The following is a 26,739-nucleotide window of genomic DNA, read 5'->3' on the forward strand; positions in this document are numbered from 1 at the left end:
ACAGCCATGCTTGAAATGTGTCCTGATCCCCCAACCTCCAGGGATTCCTATTTGTGTAAGCAAATAATTTCTGCCCCTTTTTGTTCTCTTTAAATAGCTGGGATTTTGTCACTTGCAACTGAAGGAGTCCTGACCAGCTAGGTCACCTGGATACAAAAGTTCCTAGACCCAATCATATGAGACTCTTGAGAAAGAGCTAGTTGGTTGGCCTTTCTCTTTATGTAAAAACCTTTGGAACCTAACAATCAGTTTTGGGCCCATTTTGCTGTACCTATACCAGTTCCCTATTCACCAGCAGGAGTTGTTTCAGTGAGGGTCAATTCTAGCACAACTAGTTGTCCAACATCACACCAATTTGTGCTTATTCATTCATGCACTCTTCCATCAGTTATTTTACTATTTTAGATCTTTATTGTAAGGAAGACACTGATCTAGATGGTAAGGGTAGATTGGTGTCAAGATGGACAAGCTCTTTGTCTTCTTGGAGTGAGCTATGGCAACAGACAAACCACAAAAAAAGTAAATAAGATAACCACATGGAATAGGTGATATGATAAAATAAGAAAAGTGATAGGATTTGATGGAGGTGCTGCTGGGGGCCTCACTTTGAGTTACATCCCAACCCCTCCCCCTCTTTTTTGTGAGACAGGTCACGAAGTCACTAAATTGCAAACGCCTGTAGTCCCAGCACTCTGGGGGGCTAAACAGGAGGATGGCAAGTTCCAGCCCAGCCTGGGCAACTTAGCAAGAACCTGTCTCAAAGTGAAAGAATAAAAGGATGGGGATATAGCTCAGTGTGAAGGCCCTGGGTTCAATCCCCAGTATGACACCCCCTAAAAACATCACTTATTAACCTAGAGCAACAAAAAGTTAAAGTTTGGAACTACTCATCAATTCTAATGTAGACCAAAATCTGCAATCATTGCAAAATGCTTGCTGAGGTGTCCGGGCACCTAACCCAAGGCCTCGCGACCACGAACTCCACCACTTAGCTACACAGAATCTGTGCTTTCTGACTCCGGAAGTCCGGCCGTAAAGAAGGTACAGGGCGAGGGCAAAGCCGGCTGCGCTTTGCGACAGCGCCGTAAGTGCGCGCGGGAGCGGGAGCATGGCGTTGTACGCAGCGGCGGCGGCGGTATTGGAGGGCGTGGAAAACCGCAAGGGCTCCCTCAAGGGGCTGGTGTACACCAGCAGCTTCCAGGTAACGGGGCTGGACGCAGGAAAGATGGGGTGCCTGGGCCCGAGTCGGCCGAGAGGGTCCACCTTGGCCCCTCTCAGCGTGTCTCTTCGGCCGCGCAGAACGTGAAGCAGCTGTACGCGCTGGTGTGCGAGACGCAGCGCTACTCCGCCGTGCTGGACGCGGTGATCGCCAGCGCCGGCCTCCTCCGCGCCGAGAAGAAGCTGCGGCCGCACCTGGCCAAGGTGAGGGGCGAGGCGGGGGGGGGCGTCCGTCACCAGGTCCCCGCATTGCCCGGCGTCACTCTTCTGAAATGTCTGCGCAGCCTCTTACTGGGTTATGCATCGATTTAAATGAATTTGCTTTAACTTCGGGCCTTGCGTAAAGGAGTAAATGGAACAGAAAGCGGGGCGCGGTGGATCACGCCTGTAATTTCAGCACTCTGGGAGGCTGAGGCAGGAGGGTCGCAAGATTGAGCTCCACCCGGTCAGTTGAGGGACTTCTCGAGATCTTGGCTAAAAAGGATTGAGGATGTAGCTCCGTGTGAAGGTACTGGATTTAATCCCTAGCTCCATGCCAAAAAAAAAAGGGTAGGGCCGGGGATTTAGCTCAGTGGTTCAGGTCCTGAGTTTGATCCCCGGTCCCCCCGCCCCCCAAAAAAGGGCAATGAGCGAGACTAAGAGAAGGGGGAGGGGTTGGCCAGGCACGGAATTGAAGGGCAGGGCTCTGTTGCTGAGCAGCCTGGAGAAAGGGTCCAGGCCTGTGTCTGCCCTTACTTGCTGTTCATGTACCAGAGACCACCTCTGCTGTATCTGGACAAGGTCTCTTTAGCCCGCCAAGTTCCAGCACTCTATAGAGTTCTGAGGGGTGAGTACCTAGGGGTCTCTTATTTTGTCTCTGTCTCTCCCTCCCCAGGTGCTAGTGTATGAGTTGTTGCTGGGAAAGGGCTTTCGAGGGGGCGGGGGCCGATGGAAGCCTGTGCTGGGCCGTCACCAGGCGAGGCTCAAGGCTGAGTTGGCTCGGCTCAAGGTTCATCGGGGTGTGAGCAGGAACGAGGACCTGTTGGAAGTGGGGTCCAGGCTGGGCCCAGGTGAGCTGGGGGGAATTGTGCAGCCTGGGGAGGGTGACAGGCATCAGGCCCTATGAGGAAGGCGTCCGTGCTCCCACCTCTCACTGCTGCTGTGGTTCTAGCCTCCCAGGTGCCTCGCTTCGTGCGAGTGAACACTCTCAAAACCTGCCCCGACGATGCAGTGGATTATTTCAAGAGGAAAGGTTTCTCCTACCAGGGCCGGGCTTCCAGGTGAGAGCTCAGCACCCTGCCCTCCTAACTCCCCACCTTGAATGAAATCCTTAGACACTGCAAATATGTTCTAAAAAATACTGAAAAAACCCCCAAAAGTTCCACCACAGATAATGTGAAAATTTTTAAATCATTAAAGAAGTGTCTGTTTTTAATTTCTTAAAGACCCTCTAAAGGCAGCTGTAAGGCTGCTCACTTTCTCGGAGGCCTGGGTGCTGTGCTGTTCTGAGCTCTGCCCCAGGCCGCTCAGCCAAAGCCCTCCTGCTCACTGCCTGAGCTTCTTCCCCCGGCCTCACCTCTTCCTGTTTTGTCCCTTGCCACCTCCGAACAGTTGCTTATGCTCTCCCCTTCCCCTCCCTCCTCCTGCCACTGGAATGCTGGCTTCTCGGCCAGGATAGCGCGGCACCGAGGGTGACATTCGGGTTGAAAGTGCAGCCTCACAGCTTGGTGGCCTTCTGACCTGGGATGTGCTGTTCCCCAGCCAGGCTATGGTGGGCCTGGGGTGCACTGTGCTCCTTGCAGAGGTGTAGGGACTGTGGCTGCCGCTAAGCTCCTCAGCCATCAGGGAGCAGTGCTGCGCTGCCTACCCTGCACCCCGCCCCCTGGAAAGGAGCCCCCTAGGGCTATGCTTTCTGGTAATGGTCAGCATCTACTGGCAAATGTTTCCTGGCGCTTTACCTGTGCCGAGTGTGTCAAACATTGGTGGCCTTCATCTGTGCCGCCTGTGACACAGAGGCACAGGTGGAGCTGGGGCTGGGATCACCTGCCCATGCCCCTGCTGCTGGGAGATGGAGGGCCAGGGTCCTGAACCCAGCTAGCCTGGCCAGAGGCCATTGTGTCAACTACTGACTTGACTGCCTGTGTGGTCATCTGAAATGTCTTCATAGCTGTTTTTCATTGGTTTTTTGGTAGCAAAGTTTTTTTTCTGTACCGGGGATCGAACTCGGAACCTTGCGCTTTCGAGGGAGGCTCCGGACCCACTGAGCTAAATCCCCGGCCCGGAATCATTTTCTTTTTTTGGTACCGGGGATCGTACTCGGGTCCTTGCGCTTTTGAGGCAGGTAGCAGAACAACTGAGCTAAAGCCCCAGCCCTCATTGGTTTTTTTGTAGTGCTGAGGATTTGAACCTTATGTGCTAGGCAAACACTCTTACCACTGGGCCACACCCCCAACCCCTGCATAGCCAGTTGGTTTAAATTTACATTGTGTTTTGTTTTTGTGTAGTTCCAGCTGGCCTCAAGCTCAGTGATCCTCCTGTTTCAGCCTCCTGAGTGTTGGGATTGTAGGCCTGCTTCACCTCTCCCAGCTTACTTAAATTTTAAGACAAGTTCTCTCTAAGTTGCTCAGGCTGGTCTTGAACTTGTCACCCTCCTGCTTCAGTCTCAGAGTGCTGGGATTATAGGCATGTGCTATCACACCAGCCACAGAGTTTAAATATTGGTTGTAAGAATGAGCAAAGGGGAGCCTGGCACGGAGGAAACCAGAAAAGGTTGAATTAATGGTTTATGTTCCCTGGCAGCCTGGAAGACCTACGGGCCCTCAAGGGGAAGCACTTTTTTCTGGATCCCTTGCTGCCCGAGCTGCTCGTGTTTCCTGCGCAAACAGATCTGCACGAACACCCTCTGTACCAGGCGGGTCACCTCATCCTGCAGGACAAGGTAGGGAGGGCAGGTGGAAGGGGAAGCGTGTGCGGGCTCCCCCGGCTCCGTTCACCTGCTGCTGTGCTCCGCTCTGCCAGGCCAGCTGCCTCCCGGCTATGCTGCTGGCCCCACCACCTGGCTCCCACGTCATCGATGCCTGTGCTGCCCCAGGAAACAAGACCAGTCACCTGGCAGCTCTTCTGAAGAACCAGGGGTGAGCGCCACGTGGCGAACAGGAGAGGAAAGGGCAGGGGTGGGGCAATAAGGACATCTTTAGTAGGGACAGAGCCGGGGTGTCCCAGGCTAAGCTTCCTGGGGTCTGCAGGTGAGATGTGGTCCCTCATTCCTTCATGCTTGACCCTAGGCCAGTTGGCTATTTATATATTTATTTGGTACTGGGAATTGAACTCAGGACCTTGAGCTTGCAAAGCAGGCGTGTTGCCACTGAGCTAAGCCCCCGACCCTAGTTGGCCATTTGTGTATTCAGTACTTCCTGCATGTCCTGACTTAATGTACATGTCAGTGTGGGACATGTCGGAGATATGGCCTCCCTGAGGTGCCCTGTACATTCTCGGTCCATCCCAGCTCTGTCCTCTCCCCCAGGAAGATCTTTGCCTTCGACCTGGATGCCAAGCGGCTGGCGTCTATGGCCACTCTGCTGGCCCGCGCTGGGGTCTCTTGCTGCGAGTTGGCCGAGGAGGACTTCCTAGCAGTGTCGCCCTCTGACACACGTTATGCCAGGGTCCAGTACATCCTGCTGGACCCCTCCTGCAGTGGCTCTGGTGAGAGGGGGAGGCTGGCCTTGGGGTTGCAGGCTAGATCAGGCTTGTTTGTTTTGGTCCCAGTTGGACTTGGCGGCCGTGGGACTGTTGGAACTTGGCACTCTGTGGGTTTGTACAGAGGACTCTTCTCACAGGCATGTTGAGCCGGCAGCTAGAGGAGCCCGGCGCAGAGCTGCCCAGCAAGGAGCGCCTGTGTGCCCTGGCAGCGTTCCAGCTTCGAGCTCTGTGCCACGCGCTCACCTTCCCTGCCGTGCAGCGCCTCGTCTACTCCACATGCTCCCTGAGCCAGGAGGAGAATGAGGATGTGGTCCGAGAGGCTCTGCAGCAGAGCTTAGGGGCCTTCCGGTAACACGGGCCCTGGGTAGGGCATGGAGGGTGGAGGGTGCTCGCTGCCCCAGTGCAGGCTGAGCCCTCTCCCTCTGCAGGCTGGCCCCCGTCCTGCCCTCCTGGCCACACCGAGGCCTCGGCACTTTCCCGGGGGCTGAACACTGCCTCCGGGCCTCTCCTGAGACCACACTCACCAGTGGCTTCTTCATTGCTGTGATTGAACGGACAGAGGTGCCCAGGTGAGGAGTGGGGGATGGGCAGGGCTTGCTGGGGGGGGCAGGCAACTAGGGCTCCCCTGACCTGTCCTTGCCCTACAGCTCAGCCTCACTGGCTGAAGTGCTGGCACCGGAACCTGCAGCCAGCCCTGCACGGAAGAGGAGGAAGAGGCGGTGGAAAGCAACGGCTGGTGAGGGCACATAGCAGATGCCAGTCGGCGGTGAGAACTGCAGGGAAGGCAGCTGCTGGATGGCACACTGAGCCCCGGGCTGCGGCTGGGATCTGGAAGTGGAGGGAAGCTGCCTGGCAGGTGGCTTCAACTGCTGGAAGGACAGGGGTGTCCTAGCCCTGTGGCTCCCTCCCCTGGACTGTGTTTTTGCTGGTGACAGAAGTGCTGCCCACACAAATAAAAAGACAGGACAGTCTATGATGGATCACAGTTTGTTTATTCTTATGACATAAGCAGAGAGAAAAATGTCACATTCATACTAAAAATGCCCACTAGCCCCAACAGGAACCAGATCTCACCGGTAACGGGAAGTCAGTCCCAGCCTCCTGTTCCTGTGCTGCACACGTGCTTGCACACATGCCCGGTGCCCACGCGGGGAGGGTGGTCAGCTGGCTCAGACCCCACAGCCGAGGGCCCTGATGCAAGGCCAGGCCGAAGCTTCGCTGCTAGACCTGCACCCACCCTGCTGGGACTAGGCCTTGCGCTCTTCCCACATTCAACCTCAGACACTAAGGGGGAGGGACTAGTTACACCTATGTCACATTATTTATAAAATAAGGATTAAGTCTGTATAATCCAGAAGGAGCTCCAGTCTTGCAGTGGAGCAGTGAGCTCCTTCACACAGGCATAACTTAACTATACAGCTAATCTCTAGTCCATAGCATTTATACTGAACCACCTCAATGAACCAAGCTTGAAGGAATTTAAAAGGCAATTTAGCTTAAATACAAAAATAAATTTTTATTTTGTTAAAAAATGTTTAAATATTTTTCTTTTAATTTAGACACACGCATTCATACTTCTCCCAAAGAGGATGGGCGTGGCAGCGAGGCACTGGGGCCTGGGGGGTCTGGGAGCAGAGTGGGTAGAGAAGACCCTATGGGGGACGTGACTGCGTGACGAGCGTAACACGCGCTTCGTCAGCATGGCTCTCCTGCCATGTCCCGGGGTGGGTAAGTGGGAGAACAGTGGAGGGGAGGTCTTGCTCCCCCCAGCCCTATCCCAGGGGCTGCCAGCCCTTAAAAGTCAAAACACCATGGCAAAATTCAGAAGTCAGCACTGTGGCTGTCAAGTGGTGCCACTTTCCACATTCCATTAACCAGGCCCAGGAGACTTGAGACAGGTCCGGCACTACCAACATGCCGCCACACATACAATTCAATTCTTCCTCCAAACTCGATTCAAAGAGCAACAGACACAAGCGTCAGACAGTAACACAGGACAAGGCTTGGGACGTGTGATCCCAAAGAGGCAGACGCAGGCCGGGAGGCCAGAGGGCGGGGGAGGCAGCTGAAAGCGGGGGAGCATCCTGCCTGCTCCAGGAGCTGCTCTCTTGGAGCGAGGGGCTCACCCCCGGCTCTGCCAGGCTAACAGTCTTGAGCCACCACGCTTTTAGGGGCCAAACTGGCAGAGGGTTGGAGGTAAAACCACCTCAGACTTGGCAGGAGGAAGTGGAGCAGGAGCAGCACCCACTGGGGTCTCCAAGGCAAAGCTAGGTTCAAGATCATTTAAAAGGAGTAAATCCTTCAGGGAACCAGTGAGGGTCAAAGCAGCAAGAAATGAGGCAATAGTCCCCTAAAGGGACCAGAGGAAGAGAACCACTTCTTACAGCCAAGCTGAGCAGGTAAAGCTTAGGGGTGATCTATTTTCCCCAACCCATCCAAAGTGCTGGAGATCCAGGGGTGCGGGGCACTGCACCCTCCGGCAAGAGGCCGCTTGGAGAAGGCGGCGGGAGGTGCCTGGCTGAGCTGCACACTAAGCAAGCTGGGGAAGTGGACAGTATGTACAGATGTTTCTGTAGTTCTCCAGCCTCACCAGAGCAACTGTTCAAGTAAACGTAGCGGGCTTCTGCCCTGGCTCTTCCTGCCCCTCTCTGAGACACCTGCTTCCTCCAGGAGGGAAAGGGCACAGAGCTGCCGTATGTGCCCTGGTGGCTGAAGCCAGGGATCTGGGGTAGGTTTGCTGTACAGAACTTGAAGGGTCAGAGGCTCTTCCTAGCAGGTGCTGAGGTCCAGATGTGGGTGAGGGGTGAGGGGACAGGGACAGGAGACAGGAGAGAGGCTATTTCTTTCTGGTGTGCTGCCTTCGGGCCTGCAGTCGCTGTCGAGCCCCTGGGGTCTTGGACCCTGAACCAATGGAGAAGGAAGGGGCCGCTGATCCTAGAAAGGTTGGACAAGGTCTCATGAGGGCAGCTTTCCCAGAGGACACGTCTCTAGTGCCTTGGCTCTGCAAAGTCAGGCCAACACCACCAGAGCTTCCCAAAGGTACTGCAGCCCCATCCAGGAAGGGCTCAGCAAGAGGCAAAGTCCCGAAAAAAAGGCACAGCTACCCAAGAGGGCTCCTCTGAGTTCTGCTGTCCAGAATCAAAGCCTGATCTCCACAGGTCTGAGGGCCGGGAGCCTGCACCCCACCCCACGCTGCTGGAGCCATCACTCACCGAAAGGCGTGACTCCGACAAAGACCTGGCCAGGTGCTGAAGGTGTCCCAAAAGAGAGGCTGCTGCCCGTTGTGCCCACGCTGGGAGTAGGGGTGCTCTGTCCAAAGGTGGGTGTGGAGGTTCCTGGGAGGAGAGCCAGTGGAGGATGGTCAGGCTGGCCAGCGAGCAGATGGCAGGGAGCCCAACTGGAGGCCTGCGTGCTGTCGCCCTGGCTGCCTGCAACTCAGGGCCGAGCCCTGTGGGTCCAGGGCACCTGCCCTGCCCATGGTCTCCCTGGCTTCGCACCCCACAGCAGCCTGACAGAGGACTCCCCCACCAGCACTCAGCTCGCTTGCAGCCATCTCTTGTCCACTCCCTCCCTTTCACACTCACCAGCCCCTAGCCCTGACTCATGCTGACTCACGGGTCTTGGACTCCAGGAGGGGCAGGGAGCTTCTCTGTTTCCCAATGCCACTTCCTTCCTCTTCCAAACTCCCAGTTCTCGACTTTGTCACTTAGTCCTCATCAGCGCTGTCAACTTGTCAACTGCCAGTGAGTCCTGCCTTCACTGGCACGGCTGGCTTACTGCCGCCCACTCTAACTCTGCCCTACTGTGGGCGCCTTCAGCGCCTGTGAGGGCAGCTCACCACCTCCAGCCCACCTCCGCCACCCTGCCCACTCTGCCGTGCTCACCATGGACCCACCTTGGCAACTGCAGGGAGGGCACTGCGCCAATGGCCTCACTTGACACGTGTTACCAGTTTTCCAGTCCACAAAAGCACCTGGCAGGCCACTGCATTCACTTACGTTTTCTTCTCAAGGCCCAAAATGACTTTCAAGAGGCCCTCCCTTCACGAGTCACCCTACCATACTCCTATTCAATGAAGACGATGGACGTGCTCAGGACCAGAAGTTCACCCTCGGCCAGCAACTGAGATCATGATCTTCTGCTTAAACCTCTGCGGCAGCCTCCCTGTCTGCTTCAACACCCCATACTTCTCTCCCTACACAATTCTGGCCAGCCTGGCTCGTCGTGCACACACCTCACTGCTCCTTCAGGCCTGGCATGTTCGCGCTCCTCTCACCCTGCGCTCCCAGCCCATGACACAAACACCTCTCCACTTAAGCGTCACATCCTCAGGAAGGTCATGAGGCCTGCAGCTGCCCCTCCAAAGCCATGCTAACGAGTTTATCAGGCGGGCATCTCATACACCGTGTCTCGGCGGCCCACCCCGCTCACCTCTGAACATTGGGTTGCTCTCGGGGGTGCTGGCCACGTTGAAGGCGAACGGTGTGCTCTGGCCAGCCACGCCCAGGCTGCTCTGAGTCAGGGCCCCACCGAAGGGGGTGGTGGCGCCCGTGGTCCCACTCTGTCCGGCTCCAAAACTGAATGCTCCTGAGGTGGAGCTGGTGCCTGGGGCAGCCACCCCAAGCCCGAAGCCCCCACTGCTGCTAGCCACGGCCCCTGACACCCCGAAGGTGAAAGGGGATGGCACAGAGCTGCTGAACACAGAGCTGCTGGTCCCACTGCTGGTGGTCTGGGTGGTAGCTCCGAAGCCCGAGGTGGTGGCCACACCGAAGGAGAAAACTGCCGTGGAGCTGCCGAAGGCTGGCTGTGTGCTGGCAGGGGTGCCAAACGCAGAGGCTGTGGCTTTCAAACTGCCAAACGCTGACTGCGTAGAGCCGCCAAAGGCAGGCTGGGCAGAGGCCAGGGCCAGGGCCGGGACCGGAGCCGGGGTGGGGGCCGGGGCCGCAGAGTTCCCAAAAGTGAAAGAGCTGCCAAAGCTGGGAGCGAGAGCTGGCGCAGTGGACCCCTGCTGCTGCCCATCCACAGCCCCGAAGGTGGGCTGAGAGTTGGCCCCTGGGTACGGCGGGGGTAGGACAGGGGGCTTGGTGCCCGAACTGAAGGGAATGTTGAATGCTGGGGTGGCTGTGTGACTGAACGTCAGCGTGGACTGGCTGGTGGTGACCGGGGCTGGGGTGGTGAGGGCACTGCTGAAGCCACTAAAGCCAGCAGTGCTGCTGCCGCTGCTGCTGCTGGCGGCTGTCTGAGCAGTGCCAGGAAGGGACTGGCCAAAGCTAGTGACAGCCGTGGACTCAGGCATGGCGGGAGACTTGCCGAACTGGAAAATGGAGGGCATGGCTGGGGTGAAGCTGGCGGCAGAGGTGGGAAGGGCCCCAAAGAGGAAAGGCTGAGCAGTGGAAGCAGTGGTGCTAGTCGTGCTGCTCAGGGTGCTGGCCTCGCTGTTCGTCCCAAAGCTGAAAGTGAGCTTCAAAGTAGAGTCTGTGGAGGTACTGGCTGTGGTGACAGAAGCCACCGTGGAGGCAGCGGTGGACAGGGCAGGGAAGAGAGAGGCGGTTGTGGCCGCAGTAGTGACTGGAGCAGGTGTTGGCTTGAAGAAGGGAGCTGACAAGGGGACAGATGTAGGTGGCCCCATGTTGTCAAAGATGGGCTTGAAGGTTGGGGTTGCAGTGCTGGTTGTGGCGGGGAGGGTGGCGCTGGAGGAGGTGGTTGCTGTGAGGTGGGTGCCAGACAGCAAGGGCCCATCACTCTCAACTTTAGGTGGTGGCTCAAAAATGGGCTTGAACATGGGAGAAGCAGAAGACAGGCTGGGAGTGGCGGCGGCGGCGGTGGTGGCAGCAGGGGTGGTGGGGGGGGTGGCAGGGCTGGAAGGCAGGGGGCTCAGCATCTCAAATGGTGCGCTCTGCTTGGGAGCAGGAGCAGGAGCCGGGCCGGGGGGCGTGGGGACTTTGGCACGTGTCTCAGCCTGAGCGACTGGAGGTGGCTTGGTGTCGGTGACTGGGGCTGTGGAGACAGCAGGGGCCAGCCCCAGGAGGGTGGCTGTGGGTTTTGTGTCTGAAGAGGCGCCTGGCAGGGGTCCGGATAGGGAAGAAGCTACAGGGGCCAAGAGGCCGGCTGTCTTCAGAGGGGTAGAGGCCATGGAGGCTGCCACTCCTGCAGGTTCTGGGAAGGAGAGGAAAAAAGGTGAGTTCCAAAGACTTCTACAGGGTGGTGTGCAACATGTGTGCCCTCCCAGAGCCACCACTGTGCTGGGGATCCAAGAGCCAGTCGGGAAACTGAGCAAGTCTATGTCACAGACCCGCAAAGGCCATCAAGGAGGCATTCCTACTTCCACAGACCATCAGACAGACAGACGTGACCAGGGCCTAATGGGGGTGGACAAGTGTGAGGACAGAGGGCAGTGCAATCCTCAGAAGCCCAGCTACTCACCCAGACGTCTCTTACTCATCTACCACAGATGTACCTGCCCCCTTACCAACTGCATGCTAAGTGCAGAGCTGGTGTGCCGAGTCCTGGAGAGGCGACACCACAGCAGCACGCTCTCTAGCAAAGCCAAGGGCACAGTTTGGCATGTGTTGTGCCATGAAGGAGTGGGCCTGCATGACCCCTGTAAGGACCTGTGGCCTAGGAGCCCACAATGTCCTAAGGGCACTGCCACACTCAAATGGCAGATACCTCACAAGGGCTGTGTCATTCTTTCACAGACGACAACAGCAGATAGGGAACTGGACTGCAAACCCAAGTCGCCCTCCTCAGCTTTAATTCTGTGTGGCAGGACACTGTCCCTCACATTTTCCTAAATTTCTTTTTTTTTTTTTTTTGGTATCAGGGATTGAACCCTCACATTTTCCAATAGAGAACTTGGAAGCAGTGCCACCCTCAGGGCTCCGAAGCGGGAGGAGGTCTGAATTCAGAAACAACCCCAGCACCCACTGCTGGATGTGTCTCGCAGGCTCAGCTCAGCACCCATTCAGAGGCGCCTGGCTCACCTGAAGATGGTGAGCCCAGGGGACTCTGCACCTTCTTCAAGCTGTCCAGTAGGGGGTTCGAGCTGGGTGTCAGGGACGCCAATGGGAACTCAGGCACCCCAGCAGGCGGGGAGAAAGTGAAAGAAGGCTGTGTGGTGGCTGGGCTCTCAGTGACAGAGTTCGAGGCAGCATCTATGGAAGAAGGACAAGATCAAACTCTTGCCTGGCTCGGGAACTCTTTCCAGACAGCAGGGGTAGCTCTGGGCCTAGTGTAACTTTGTCCAGAAATGCTTTCCCCCAAGTTTCAGTGAACCTCTGAGCAGGTTTTTCAACTGAGAGAGAATGAAAAGAAAATGAGCAGTTGTTCCAGGGAAATCCTTTCCCATCAAACCTAAGGAGACAAACACTTCCAAGCCCTCTGCAATATCCACTGAGCTACACTTCTTACCGGCTTTGTCCTCCAGGACTTTGTTAAACCACTGTAGTGAAGCCTTCTTCTCCAGGTCCAGGTCTTCTGCAGTGACGGAATAACCAAGCTCAGGCGGGGGAGGCTGCCAGCAAGAACAAGGAGAGGTCAGGCTGATGCGAAGGAATCGTAGGAAACTTGCATCTAGCCTTCCCCAGACAGAGGACTGGTGGGAGGGTGACAGGCAGGAGGTACCAAGGTCAGCCGGTCCCCACGCCTGCATGGCAGCAGCTGAATCTTCCGTTTCCGCCGCCCAGAGCTGACAGGTGTAGATGGGGAAGTCCAGGAGTTCTGCTGCTTGCAAGTGGTTGACTCGGCAACTAACGGGAAACAGAGGCCGGGGATTTAGCTCAGTGGTGCTGCTGCCTGCCTTGTAAGCGGCAAGGTCCCAAGTTCGATCCCCGGTACCAAAACCAAAACCAAAACAAAACACCTAAAGAGAAACAGAGGTGCTGGCTTCCTTTCTTCTCCCAGGAAGGGAGTTTTATGTAGCCACTGGTGTTTTGTTAGGTTTTCTGAGACAGGGTCTTGCTATGTAGCCCACACTGGCCTTGAACTCACAGCAAACCTCATGCCTCACCCTTCCCTCAGCCTCCTGAGTGCTGGGATTACAAGCGTGAACCTCTACACCCGGCTTAGCCTGGTTTTTAACAGTTGTCACTGGGTCTCTGAAGATTTTTCTCTTCCACAACTGGGGTACCTGGATAGTGTTTGCAAGTATATTTCCAACAGTCAAGAGGAAATAAAGAAAACAACTCCAAGTGCATGCATCCAACTGCTTCCCAGATGGGCCTGCCCCAGACTGCTCAGATGCCTCATCCTGAGCTGACCCAGGCAGACCCATCTACTTCGGGGCTGCTTTCTCCCCTCTCCCATCACCTCTGCAGGGCAGGAGTGCTGCTCCACCTGTTTTCAAAGGCAGGAATCTGCATTTCCTCACCTCCCCCCCCCCCACCGCCAGTACCGCAGCCACTGTGGCTGCTCAACAGCTCACCCCTTTCTCCCTGGGACTCCTTGTCCGTCACCAGTGGAGTTGAAGAACTGGCATGATGACACGCCTCCTCTTCTCTATAGGGATTTTGAAAGGCAGAATTCAGTTCAGACAGACTTCTGGACCTAAGCACTGGACAAATAGTGCCTCATACTCTCCTCCCTACTGAGTGGCCATGACTCATCTGTATGTTAGAACAAAAAAGGTCAAAAGAAAATTCCTGCAGAAATGAAGGGAGCACTTCATGAAGGCTGGGGAAATCTCTTGTCTTAAACCAAGAGCAAAACATAAACCTTCAAAAACTTACAATCTGACAAGTCCAGAGAGTCCCAGGCTCCGATGTGATGCCTGAGGGAGTGGAGCTGCATGCAGTGCCACGAAGCACCCAGGGCCAGGGCCAGGGTCAGAGGGCTCCCGCCCACAGACACAACCCACCCTGCGCCCCAGCGGCCCAGCTGGAGTAGGAGGCACACACAGGGCCTCGCAGTACCAGGCCCTTCACTGGCCTTTAGCACTGAAGTCCTGTGACTCAAAGTCAGAGTCACACAAAGACCAAGAGTGGGGTCCATGTCCCCTTCTCTCCCCACTCACTCGCCCACTCAGCAAACGGTAAGAGGAGGAGATGCTGATCACCTGGTCTTCTTGGCTGGCCTCTCCGGGGTCTGCGAGCGGGAGGAGGCGGGGCTGGAGAAGGGGGAGGAAGTGGGTCCGCTCCTCTTCCGCAGCTGGAAGTCAAGAGAGACAGGACTGAGCCTCATAATAACAGAGCATCTGACCCATGCTGTCATTACGTGGTCTATTCATCACTGCACAGAAAGTTTCTTTTTAAGTGATTAAGAAAATCTTTATGAAAAAGGATCCTTGAAAAGCCAGGTGTGGTGGCACATGCCTGTAATCCCAGCACTTGGGAGGCTGAGGCAGGATAGCAGCAAGTTAGAGGACAGCTTGAACTAAACAGTGAGACCCTGTCACAAAGAAAAAAAAAAAAGGAAAAAAGAAAGAATGAAAGAAAGAAAGAAAGAAAGACAGATTGATCCCTGTAAAAAGAGTCAACTGGCAGTATTAATTATAGAAGCAAGCTGGGGATTTAGCTCAGTGGTTTCGCTGCCTGCTGCACAAGCGCAAGGACCCAAGTTCCATCCCCGTTACTAAAAAAAAAAAAAAAATTATAGAAGCAAAAGAAAAGTCTAGAGAGGTAGAGGAATGTTAATGCTAACTAATAAACACAGAAAGAACGAATGCACTTTGCCATATATTGGAAAGTGGAATGTTACACTGACTTTCTAATATACTGTATTCTACAAGAATCAGTCTGTGCCCATTAAAGGATTAAAAAGGAGAAGGAAAGGGAACATTATAGAGTCACACACACGCACACTAAAGAAACAAGAAGCTCAGACAGGTGACTACACACACAGTTCTGCACACTCTTTTCTATAATTTTGAGCTACATCCTCAGGCCTTTTTATTTTTTAAAATTTGGGGACAGGGTCTCACTAAGTTGCCCAGGCTGGCCTTGAACTTGCAATCTTCCTGGCTTGGCCTCCCAAGTAGGTGAAATTACAGGCATGCACCATGCCTACTCTATAAATTTCAGAGATCATTCACAGGAGTACCTATTAAGCTGCCTTATTATTTTTAATAGTTACACAGTATTTTTTTTTCTTTTTTCTGATACCAGAGATCAACTCAGGACCTCACACACTGAGCTACATCCCTGGCCCAGTTACATAGTATTTCAAAGCTTACAAAAATATTATCACTCAACCAGGCCCCTGAGAAGGTACATAATTACTGTTTCCAAGCTTCTGCTAATAAAATGTTATAATCAACTCCTTGTGCTTCTCTCAGTACATGTAGGATAACTTCCTAAACAAAGTGGCTGGCTACAAGGGCATGAGCTCCTCTAATGCAGACCAAGTCCTCCACAAGTCCACTACAGAGGACAACTGACCCTCCCACCAGCAATGCTCAAGAACCCTGTCTGATACTTCTGTAGTTTCAACTTTACTTTTAAAGCTTAATTTGGAATAGGTTTTTGGGACATATGAAAAGCTTTTGAAAATGAGAAAAGACAAGTAGCCCTTCAGAAAAATATGCAAAAGATATGAACAATAACAGGAAGAAAAGTGAAAATAATACACTAACTTATGAAAAGGTGATCAAAGTCATTCAGGAGAGGAGAATTAGACACTATTCTTCACTTGTCACTTGGGGACAACCCAGAGTTATGACAACCTCACCGCCCCTCTCCAACATGCCGATGCGAATGTAGACAGGACACGCTCTCTGGAGGGGAAGCAAGACCTCACATGTATCTCACCTTTGACCTGGGAACCTGACTTCCAGGACTCTATCCCTGAAGTGCAGCTGCCAAGTGTGAACAGACAGGGAAGGAGAAATATTCTTTGCAGCACGGTTTGTAACAGCCCAAGACTGAAACAACCCAACATTTCTCAACAGAGGACTAGATAAGCCAGGCAGTTGTACTACTATATCAAGAGGTTTTATTCTTAGTTACTCCTCTCGTTGCTGACACAATACCTGACACCCAAAGTTAAAGGAGGAAAGGTGCCTTTTGGCTCACGGTTTGTAGACAGGCACGACAGGCATCCAGAGCAGAAGATACGCAGCAGCAATACATAATAAGCATAGTGAGCAAGGAGCCCTCTTTTGGTCTATCTTATCCAAACTACCAGCACTTAGGGCAGGCACACGCACACCCAGGGTGGGGTGCCCTTAATCCTATCCAGAACTACGCCAACCAATGGTGGACTGACTTAGTAGCCATACACCTTGATTCCAGCACCACACACTCTAGATCCAGCCACCTCTGAAAAGCCCCACCTGTGACTGCATAAGGCTCTGGGGAGACATCTAGACACAGCCATAATACGTTTAAAGATATACACACTCATAGGAGAGGAAGGAAATAATGTGAAGTGAAAAGGGGAGAGATTTCTGGATTTCTCTGTATCTTGTCTTGCTGTTTTTTCAAAATAATTTAATTCGGAATTAATCCCAAATCAAAAAGAAAAACAAATCTCTACAGCCTTAAAAATACCAAATTCATGAACCTCAGTGTAGATAAAGGTGGCAGTATAACCAAGTGACTTCATTCCTGTTCCTTTAAGATACAGTATTTTGACTGTGTATCCCTAGTATTCAGAGACATAGACTAAAAGTAAAATGAATGACAAAAGCCTCACTGTTAATAATGACAGTGATATTATTTTGTAATCGTGTACCAGTATCAACCAAGTAAGTGATTATGAACCAACATTTTTGGTGTAAGAATACATAAAAATATAAAATCAAAGAAATTTTACATAAAGATTCTGCCATCTTTAAAAGTGAATTTGAAATATCATTATGAACAATGATTTAGATTCCTCTTTCTTGGAGGTCTGTACATCTATTTCTGCTAGAACTCAGTCTGTATTCTTTAATACTGTTTCCACTGGAAGAAACCAAGGCTATTTGAAGAAACAACCAACTTCCTCTGGGGTGGAACTATACAAGATGGATTCTGGGAGGAAAGGAGCAAAAAGCAACATAACTATCACACTGCTGGTGTCTAAACAAAAGGATACAAGAGCCAGTTTGAGATTGCTCTTACCAGCCCAAACTGAAAAAGTTTACATAGCAAAAAGAACAACTGCATAGTTGAATATGGTGACGCATACCTATGATCCTAGCACTCTGGGAGATGGAGGCAGAAGGACTGCAAATACAAACTCAGCCTGGGGAATTTAGTAAATCAGCAGGACTTTGTCTCCATGCGTAAATAAGGACCAAAATGGATGACAGATATTGGAAAGTAGGAAGAAAATGTTCAAATGGGAAGGGGAATGGGGTGGGGGATAGAAGGAAAAAATGAACACAAAGCTTTTGTAAATACGGAGGGGAAGAGGGCTGAAGGGAAGGGAGGGGATATGGGGAAAAAAAGAATTAAAATATATTATGTAGAGGAACAAATTCCCTATGATGAATGTGATCATTATCTATATCAAAAGTATACCAGTAAAATTTTTTTGTAAATTAAAGGAGCTGCGCATGGTGGCACACACCTGTAATCCCAACACTCTGGGAGGCTGAGGCAGAAGGATCACAGGGTTCAAGCCTAGCCTAGGAAACTTAGGGAGACCCTGTCTCATAAAAAATAAAAAAGGGATGGGAATGTAGCTCAGGGCAAAGGCTCTGTGTTCAATCTTCAAAATCACCAAACCAAGGGCTTGGAATTTAGCTCAGTGGCACCATGCCTGCAAGGGCTGAAGGTCCTGAGTTCGATCCCCGGTACCACACACACACACACACAAAACCAACAAAAAAAAATCACACACCAAAACAAAATTGAGAAATGTGAAATACTTACACAAATTCAGAAGTTCATGAAGATAGATAATTAAGAGCAACAGTGAAAATCCTACTGGCCACCCTGGCATGAGTTTCGGCACCAACACCCTCTCAGCCTACCGTTTCTGCAGGAAGGATGTGTTTCTGCACATACATTTAATAAGCAGTGGGAAGGAAGAATCTGAGCATCACCATGTTGCATCCTACAACAGTGTACCCAGGTAAAGCTGATATCTGGCTGACAAAAGCAGCAGATAAAGAGCCCACAGGAAAATTAAAACGAACAAGTCACAGTGACAACACTGAACCAGCGATCAACATGTATACCGTTGAAGTGGGGAGTCCGACATCATTTGCCTCCTGCAGGGGGAGATTAGAGGGACACAGGAAAAAATACAGGACAAAACCTGATGACTAACACTGTAAAATCATCACGCTTACTTGTGTATCACGTTCTTGAGAAAATATACCCTACTGTATCCTTATGAGAGTGTTACTCACATTTACCGTCTGCTGACCTTGTCCCCATCCCAGAAACAACAGCTAAGACCCTGACTGGCCTAAACCACACCAATCAGTGAAACAGTTATTTTCAGAAGTCAGCTTACCCACCCTGTAAGGATCAAGTACACCTCAAATGTAGCTCTTGCAGCCCACTGTGCTGCTAAGATAGCTCTTCTGCTTTCTCTGCATTTGCCATACTTTAAATAAACTTTCATTTCGCACTGTACCAGTCCTAACTCCATTTTTCACTAAGAGCTCTACTTCATTCTTCGCCAGAGTGAGGGCAAGGACTGGAAGAGAGGCGGAGGGTCACTACAGGGGAACCCTACTCCCACCCCGCGGGACACAACAGAAAAACACACACAGGACCACCTATGAGTACTCTGCCCAAAGAACTCAATTTGAACCCTAGCAAGCACGAGGGTCCAACTGTTCACTTACGTGGGAAATGGGAGAGAGCACATGTACACAACAGTATCAACTAAGTTCAGAATGGGACATTCTGCAGAAGAAAATGATTCTTTTTTTTTTCTCCAAAAGCATGAACAGAAGTAGAAGCATTATACATTTAAAAAGCCTAAGAGACAAACGTGATGAACTGAATTTTGGTTCCCAGTTCAAAGTATCTGTAACAAGATAATTTCGAGTAATAACAGGAATTTGACTCTAGAGTGATATTAACTACTATTAAAGAGTTATCGCTTAAGAGGGATAATGGCATTATGATTGTTAAAAAGTTTTTAACAGTTAAAAATATAACATAGTACCTATAGATGAAATGACATGTTTGCAATTTGCTTTAAAACATAAGAGTACAAGCAAATTGGGGAAACTGATGGAACAAGATTAAGAAAATGTTGGTAACTACTAAAGCTACATGGAGGTTCATTATGCTATTTTCTTCGTTTTTGCAAACGTGTGAAACCTTACATAATAAAAAGATTTAAAAATTAGGGATTGGTGTATCCTCAGTAGGGCTGCTACGGAGATGGAAGAAATGCACAGGGAGCGCTTAGTGCAGGGCCTTGCAGTGAGTGAGCGTCAGAGCAAAGGCTGCTACAGAGCCCTCGTTGTCTCACTCCACACCCACCGCTCACACGCGTCCCTGCCAGGGCCTCTTAGATTGATGACCTTGTCTGAAAATGTTCTCCCCTCCAAATCCTTCTCCATGCAGCTGCCATCTTTTTTTCTAGCTACAAGCTACAACACAGAGTACCCACTACTGCTAGGCACTGCAAGGTTTTCAAACATTACCTTCAGTGACTGCAACAACCCTTCAGAGAGAAGGAAAAGGAATTTAAATGATTTATCCACTCAAGACCCTATAGCTACTAAGTATGAGAGGCAAGATTTGCACCCAAGCTTTCTGGCAGCAAAGCCTTTTGTCTTCTCTACACTATACTATAATCCCCTTTCTAAACAATAAGAATTATGACTTTTTTTTTGAGACAGGGTGTCACTTAGTTCAAGCAGGCCTAGAACTCAAGATTCTCCTGACTCAGCTTCCCAAGTGCTGGAATTATAGGCATGTGTTATCATGGCCACCTTGAATTATGACTTGTTTAAAATTTTCGCACTAAATTCTACCTGCTTATAGGCTAAATCTCTTCTATGGCCCAATGCTAACCAGATGCAATCTAACTTTTCAATCCAATTAATGCCATTTATTGAGTTGTTCTTCCTTTGTCCATTTATCTGCAATAATGATGCTACAGTAATACCTTGGTTCATGAATGCTTGTTTTCAAACAATTCAGTTCACAAACAAAAGCATTTGGCAAAATTTTGTTTTCATTCACAAACTCTGCATTGGATGACAAACACAACCACAGCCATTGTCCCAACCCAAACACAAACGTGGCCATGTCCCCAAAAGCATAAAACAAATTTAGTTCATAAACCAAGGTACCACTGTACTTCTATCAGGCTTATCTTCTGAGCTTTCTATTCAGTTCTCTTGGTCAGTGTTTTATTTTATTTATTATTTGAGGCTTTGTGTGTCCTGTCAGCCGAAAGATGATCCCAGCATCAGCTAGAAGGCAGTCAGTATTCCCTTGCTCACCAGTTCATGGTGGCAGGAACCCACGCCCCGCAGCAGAGCTGCCACTGTACCTGTGCGAGGCCTCGGGTGGAGCTGTAAGAGCTGGTGATGGCATTGCGGCTGGAGCTGCGGATGCCCCCTGTGCAGGTGCTTGTCAGGGAGCTCAAAGAAGAGGTGCGTGAGCGTTTATTCAAGTGGTCATCTGAACTCTGGGAAGTAAGACCTCGCTTCAAGGTGCCAGGCCTAACAAAAGGGCAAAGTCCGACGTGTTACTGAAGGCAGTGTTTTTTAAACAAACTTTTATTGGCACATTTTAGATATATATAATAACATTCATCATAGAGAGAATTTGACCTGTACATGATATATCTTGCTTTTTTCCCCTTTCCCTCCCCTCCCTTCAACCCCTCTTCCTCCCCTCCCTTACAAAAGCTTTGTTTCCATTTTTTCCTTTTCTTTTTTTTCCTTTCCCTTTGTTTTCCCTTCCCCTTTGAACATTTCTTCCTATTTCACAATATCTATTACACATTTTGGTGAAGGCAATGTTCTTGAAGATGTCATCCTGGTTATGATGCCTTTCTTAGTAAACCGTAAGGGAAGAGAATACTCTGAATTTGCACTAACAATCTGGCTAAGTTATCTGAGACAGTCAGTGGGGAGAGCCAGATACTTAAATATGACTCTGCGTACACAGTCTAGAAAATACATCCTAATCTACAGTGACACCAAGCACACCAGTGGATGCCTGGGGCTGGATGGGCCTGGAGGGAGGGAGTAGAGAAGGTTTGATAATGCATAGATACTTCAACAGCCTGAGGGTAGTAACAGCTTCACAGGGGCACACATGGCAAAAGTTAAAAGTCTGCACTTCAAACAGAAAGTTTATTATTTATTAGTTATACCGTAATAGTTGTTTTTAAAAAATTAGAGTTAAGAGGAAGCAACCAATGTTTTGAAGCCTCCAACAGAAATAAATTCCCTATACATCCTTCCTGCTACAATACAGTCAATTCCCACTGCCTCCCAGTTACCACTACATTAAGATCTAGCTCCTCAGCTTTCACCCAGGTTCTTACTTGGAGCCAAGAGAGGTTAGCCTGGCTCTCACATGACCGTCCTTTTGCTTCTGGAGGACCCTCAATCTTCCTTTCCTTACTTCCTCTGAGACTGTTCCCGGGCCAGTCCTTTTGTACCTTCAAACCCTCCTCACCCACGAGGCTCCAAGTCCCCTGAACATCTTGCTGGTTTGTGTCAACCTCCCCCGTACTGCAATACAACAAACTGACTCCAATGCTCCAGGAAGTCTGACCAGAACTCCAGGAAGTGGGATGACCACTACTGCCTCTCTAGTCTTCTTCTGACAGCACAGACTAGGAGCACAGTGGCTTTTCTGGCAGCCACACCATACTGCTGACTCAAAGGAAACATATGCTACCCTATTTTCACACATAGCCTTGAGCCACTTTCTCTTCTATTCAGTTCTTCCTCCAATATGTTTTAAACACAAATGTAGAAATTTAGTATTTATTGTTCATATTAATTTTTCATGTTGTATTTCATCTACTGCATAAGCCTTGCAATTGTTTATATACCTGGGTATCAATTACATTTACAAACACTCTTAGCCTCCCTTAGGGTATTTCACTCATATTAATGCAAAAAATGTGAAAAGGAACTAGATAGTTAATTGTGACAAGTTACTTAAGACATTCCTCTGATTTCAAAGATGTGAACCTGAATCAATTAAGCAATGAAAAAAGCAAAGAAGACAATCTACAGGGCAACAGCTGTGATCATACCCCTCTTCCAAACAGTTGCTACTTCACCCAAATGGACTTGCACTTACTTAGGCACGAAAGAAGCGGGGACTCCATTGGCCACCAGGGGCTCAAATGCCGAATGTCCACTCCCACTGCTATCATGGCGCCTAGATAAATCAAAACCTTCTCAATGAGATAACATGACTTCCCCTGCTTAAAGCATATTCTTCTACTTCTGAGACCTATACAACCTCTATGTTTCAAATCCCTAAACTTCCAAAAGGCAAATCTAATCTAAGGTTGCCCTGGTAATAAGAACAGTAAGAAAGTATGTCAAGACCTTTCAAACGTATCAGTTTTCTTATGTGCTAACTTTATGTTAGAGTATTATAATCATAAAATTAACACCTCCCAAATTAAAAAAAATCAGGGACCAATCCACACTCCTCACAGTGCCCCAGAGGGTAATATGCCAGCCAAGTCTGTTGGGAAAACTTTTCTACATATCACATGTAAGAACATGTATGTGGTACACTGCTAATTCCAATTACAGAAGATACCACTGAATCCTTAACTGTAAGTGCACAGGGCTGGAGAAAAAGTATCACCTTGGAGAACATGAGAAACCTATGTGGACCATAAGGCTGTCATTTCTTCCCCACCACCTGCCATTTCTGCTTAGCTGGTTGATATTAGCATGAACTACTCACTTGCTGCAACGTAATCCCTATCTTTAGTTACCATTACCTGATTTTTCTACATTACATAAATATAAATGCATTTATGGACATTTCCCTCATTTAATTCTGCCATCTACAGTATCAAAGATGGTCAACTTTGAAACTTCAGATACGAATAATCTGGTTTAGGTAGTGGAGATGATAGTTATATTTTTCAGTTATGGGGTTCACCTGTCTTCTTGGAGAGCTCTTTCTTCAAGACTTTTAGAAGGAAGCTATCTTCTCATTATTCTTACTGCTCTGTTTTGCATCCATACACTTGCAATCTATAATTACCTTATTCATTTTGTCATTTAAAAAAATTCCCTGTCTCCCTTAAGAAGAGACCCACAGGGCAGGGATTGTCTAGTTCATGCTCCATCCACCTGGAACAGTCTTAGGGGGCACTCAATTGATATTTGATGAATTAAAAAAATAAGTGGAGGATTGGGGATATAGCTTAGTGGTATTTTGCCTAGCATGCATCAGACCCCGAGTTCAATCCTTGTCAAAAACAAACAAAAAACATCCACTAGTAGAACCCTTAACTGACTCCCTTGGAAAGCCACAAATGGTCCTGTATCCTAACTGCCTCTTCAACCTCCTCTCTGTATGCAGGAAACTTTTTATTCTGTTTTAAGTTATTATACAACCTAAAGAAGGACAGTGGTTTTTACTCTCTTATCACTGACAAACCTCCTATACTCTAGTTTTCCCTCTGCCATGACACACATTTCCTTCAGCAGAGTAATGACTGCTGGTTATCCAGATAATGAACAGCACAAAATTGTGAGAAGACTCTGAACGTTCATTCTCAAAAATAAACTTTAACATATTTGGATCAAAGCAAGAAGCCAATGTGGCTAAGAGTCAACAGCTTATCTCTACTACTTCTGGAAAACGAACATTATAAAATGTACCTGAACTATGCCTTAGGAAGTGATTAGCATTCAAGTCCTTACTACCAGGCTCTTCCATGAAAGCCAAAGAAGGGGCTCACAAACTGCAGTTGGTTGACTTATCGTTTTGGGAATGACACACATTTTAATAAATTCTCAGTAGTCTACATGGGAGGCTCATTTAGTATTCTGCTGGGCCTATTACCTTCTTTTATTTTCCTGGGCATCAACGAGTATTTGGTCTTCTTCTTCCACGTTCCTTTTCCTCCTCTCTTTGAGGGCATTCAGTACAGTCTCCTTTGCACATGGGTCTGCGGCATTACTTGCTGGTGAGGACAGTGTTGAGTTGACTATCTGCTCGGACCTGCAATGAAAGGTAACGTTCTAACAGTGAGTTAAAACAATTACCAGGCCACACAACACAAAGTTAAAGTCACCAGAAGCCAACAAATGAGCAAAAACATCATTTATACACTCACAGAAATTATCATTAGCAATGAAAGCTAGTGTCAAGGGCCAAAAAAATAAATGAAGGTTTCACTAGAATTTGGGAATTTTCATTCAAATAAGCAGCTGCCTTCTTTTCTTACACTATAGCCGTTTTGTCAGAGAAAGGAATGTAGAAGAACAGATACAAAGTGGGAGGACTCTTCCAATAATACTCACATTGGAGCACGAGGTGGTTTGCTGTCTGGAGGTGCAATCCTCACAGTCACTGGGCTACACACCATCCTTGAGTTGTGAGTAGACAGCATGGGCTTCTTATGACAACCATTCCAGCACACTGTGGGCAGGACCCCCAGTAAGGAATACTGGGCTTGCTGGATCGGATAATGTCTTTGAGGCGTTATTACAAACCGATTGGATAAAGTCCCATAATCCCTACAGAAAAAGGGAGACATATCATGGAACCAAAGAAACTTAAAAGAATGTCAGAAAATGTAAATGGCTAAAGAACCAGCCAGCTTAAGTCTCTTTCTAAGCAAAATAGAACACAGTAGTTTCATGACAACTTTCCCCTTGTCCATCTAAGGGTAGAAAGTGACAGCTGCTTAACAGCTGCCTCTACCACAGACTTCAGTGATTTCACAGGGAAACTGAAAACCTTGGTCACACAAGTACTGTGGGAAAAATGGAGATGATGATGTGTGCTGGGAGGGATTTTTCAAGAATTTTTCACTTGTTTGTGCTAAATCATAATATGCATTTAAAGTCAAATATTTTCAACCCTAGTTCATTAAAATATTTTCAACCCTAGTTCATTTTCTTAACTAAATATATTAATCAAGAACCCAACATTTTCACCAACTTTTTATATTCTCTTGTATCATTCAGCTCTTGGGACTAAATGAAAATGTGCTAACTTGATCAGCTCTGTTTGAGTTTTTTTTCAATCAAAGAGGTATTTCCTGGGACACCTGTTTGAGCTCCATCCATATCATTTCTCTTAACAGCCCAAAGACAAAAATGTTGCCAAACAAACTATACGACTAAACTTGAAAGGACTTTTTCACCGGAAGGAGAGATATTTTAATAGTTAAGTATTCTGCTAAATGCAAACTGCACTATCAAATACTTCTAAGAACTGGAGAGCAGTGTGTGGTGGCTCCCGCCTGTAAACCTGCACTTTCGAGCCTGAGGCAGCAGGATCATAAATCTGAGCCCAACCTAGCCACCTCAGCGAGTTTAAAGCCCGCCTGAATTATATAGCAAGACTTTGTCTGAAAACAAAACAGAACTAGAAAGCAGGATTTTAGCAATACGTCTCGAAAGAGTCAGAGGAAGGCAGGTGACGCCTGACAAACACCAAGATTTCCTTAACCTTAAAAAGGTCAAAACCACAGAATCCACTTTGGACTCCAGGAAGAAGAAAATCAGATTTAGAAGTCACATCCTCGGCCAGTCTACTGGCAGGGTTATCTGGGAAGATCGGCTGGTCTTACCGGTGGGAAGGTCTCCGGGAGGGTCGGTGGAGAGGGGTGGGGAGAGAGGGGTAGATGTGGTGGTGAGCGCGACGGGCCGCGGGAGCTGGCGGCGGGGTGCTGGCGGGTTGCGGGCGGCGGGGCCTCTCCCGCGGGTCCCTGCCCTTGGCTGCGGGCGCTGGCTGCGGCGGGCCAGGCTTGCCCAGGTAACTGCCCATGAGGAGCAGCTCGGCGGGGTCGGGTCCTTCGAGCGGAGTCCTCGGCTCTAGGAGACTTCCGTTCACTGCGGACTTGGCTGGAGGCGAGGCGAGAAACGTACGGTGGCGCCTCGCGTTCCGCACGAGCGAGGACAAGGCGCGCGAACCTCGGGGCTCGCGGCTCAGTCCCCACCAGGCCGCGGTAGCCCCCACGGCCAGCCAGGCCAGAGCCGCTGCCGCGGGCACCAGGTACAACACGAGGCCGAACAGCGACAGGCCGAGCAGCGCCGCCCCGGCCGGCCCGCCGCGACCACGGCCCCGACCGTCCCTGGCACTCGCTATGGGCCGCCGCCGCTCGCCTCCTCCAGCCGCCGTAACCGCCGGAGACATCGCGGCTCCGCGCCGCGGAGAAGACTTAAATATCCCAGCGTGCACCGCGCTGCGCGCTGCGTCACCACGCGCCGGGTACGTCACTGCGCGCGACTCCCGGGAGACGCGGCTGCCTGGCGACACCCGAGAACCTACAGCTTTTGAAAAATGCAGCTTCCCGCGTGGCTTTCGCGCGGTCCTGTGGAAGAATCGCGTTAAATGGGAAAGCACCTCTCAAATGTTAGCGCACATTTATGATCCCGGCACTCTGGAAAGCTGAGGCAGGAGGTCCGTAGGTTCGAGCCCAGCCTGGGCAAATTAGCGAGACCCTGTGTCCAAAAAAACAAGCTGGGGATGGGGATGTGGCTCAGTTCGACAGCCCTAGGTTCGATACTCAATACCACAGAATAAAGAACTAGAGGAGCGTCGCTGTACACGCAGTTCTTCATATTTTTAGGGGTTAAGCTAAATACATTTTTCTAAAAGTGGAGCACAGCGCACATAATTCTCCATCCATGTTTTCTAGGGGTTAAACTCTCCTCCAGCAATGTGCTGGAGGGAACTTGTCACAGTTGCTACCAGAGGTTGTGAGTTTTCTCACTTACCTTGTTTTCTGCCAAAGTATACAATGCTATCTACCATGAGACAGCAAGGCAAA

At 49.9% G+C, this 26,739-nt stretch overlaps 2 protein-coding genes across 4 annotated transcripts; one reads left to right on the forward strand and one right to left on the reverse strand.

Annotated features, from left to right (window-relative positions):
• Positions 1-1,059: 1,059 nt before the first annotated feature.
• Positions 1,060-5,867, forward strand: Nsun5 (NOP2/Sun RNA methyltransferase 5). 2 transcript variants are annotated; one of them, XM_004840077.4, is made up of 10 exons: positions 1,060-1,201; positions 1,300-1,422; positions 2,093-2,267; positions 2,369-2,477; positions 3,997-4,135; positions 4,216-4,331; positions 4,721-4,899; positions 5,034-5,244; positions 5,325-5,465; positions 5,544-5,867. In XM_004840077.4, the coding sequence occupies exons 1-10, from the start codon at positions 1,109-1,111 to the stop codon at positions 5,644-5,646; spliced, it is 1,389 nt and encodes a 462-aa protein (XP_004840134.2). In that variant the 5' UTR covers positions 1,060-1,108; the 3' UTR covers positions 5,647-5,867. The 2 variants fall into 2 exon arrangements, with proteins under 2 accessions (XP_004840134.2, XP_087052392.1); XM_087196266.1 differs by lacking the exon at positions 5,544-5,867 and having other exon boundaries at positions 5,325-5,469.
• Positions 5,868-5,869: 2 nt separating this feature from the next.
• On the reverse strand, positions 5,870-26,157 carry LOC101709796 (nuclear envelope pore membrane protein POM 121C). Of its 2 annotated transcripts, XM_004840075.4 has the most exons (13): positions 25,537-26,157; positions 24,260-24,475; positions 23,799-23,957; positions 22,062-22,142; positions 20,287-20,458; positions 13,949-14,040; positions 13,319-13,392; positions 12,520-12,644; positions 12,307-12,409; positions 11,880-12,050; positions 9,328-11,052; positions 8,109-8,231; positions 5,870-7,830 (listed from the first exon to the last, which is right to left on the reverse strand). In XM_004840075.4, exons 1-13 carry the CDS (start codon positions 26,100-26,102, stop codon positions 7,733-7,735), a joined length of 3,705 nt encoding a protein of 1,234 aa, XP_004840132.2. In that variant the 5' UTR covers positions 26,103-26,157; the 3' UTR covers positions 5,870-7,732. The 2 variants fall into 2 exon arrangements, with proteins under 2 accessions (XP_004840132.2, XP_021110084.2); XM_021254425.2 differs by lacking the exon at positions 22,062-22,142 and having other exon boundaries at positions 25,537-26,145.
• Positions 26,158-26,739: the final 582 nt, after the last annotated feature.

This window comes from Heterocephalus glaber, unplaced genomic scaffold (assembly GCF_053883595.1).
Source record: "Heterocephalus glaber isolate CG9 unplaced genomic scaffold, H.glaber_assembly_v1.0 deba00001610, whole genome shotgun sequence".
NCBI classification, from domain to species: domain Eukaryota; kingdom Metazoa; phylum Chordata; class Mammalia; order Rodentia; family Bathyergidae; genus Heterocephalus; species Heterocephalus glaber.

What these genes read in the sequence shown, in the direction of transcription:
- Nsun5 (XM_004840077.4), top strand. Translation starts at nt 1,109, where the DNA reads ATGGCGTTGTACGCAGCGGCGGCGGCGGTATTGGAGGGCGTGGAAAAC. An exon ending in ACCTCATCCTGCAGGACAAG is followed by an intron (nt 4,136 to 4,215) that starts GTAGGGAGGGCA and finishes CCGCTCTGCCAG; the next exon opens with GCCAGCTGCCTCCCGGCTAT. An exon ending in CAGAGCTTAGGGGCCTTCCG is followed by an intron (nt 5,245 to 5,324) that starts GTAACACGGGCC and finishes CTCCCTCTGCAG; the next exon opens with GCTGGCCCCCGTCCTGCCCT.
- LOC101709796 (XM_004840075.4), bottom strand. Translation starts at nt 26,102, where the DNA reads ATGTCTCCGGCGGTTACGGCGGCTGGAGGAGGCGAGCGGCGGCGGCCC. An exon ending in AGGCCAGCCAAGAAGACCAG is followed by an intron (nt 13,393 to 13,948) that starts GTGATCAGCATC and finishes AAATCCCTATAG; the next exon opens with AGAAGAGGAGGCGTGTCATC. An exon ending in GTGGGGACCGGCTGACCTTG is followed by an intron (nt 12,410 to 12,519) that starts GTACCTCCTGCC and finishes TCTTGCTGGCAG; the next exon opens with CCTCCCCCGCCTGAGCTTGG.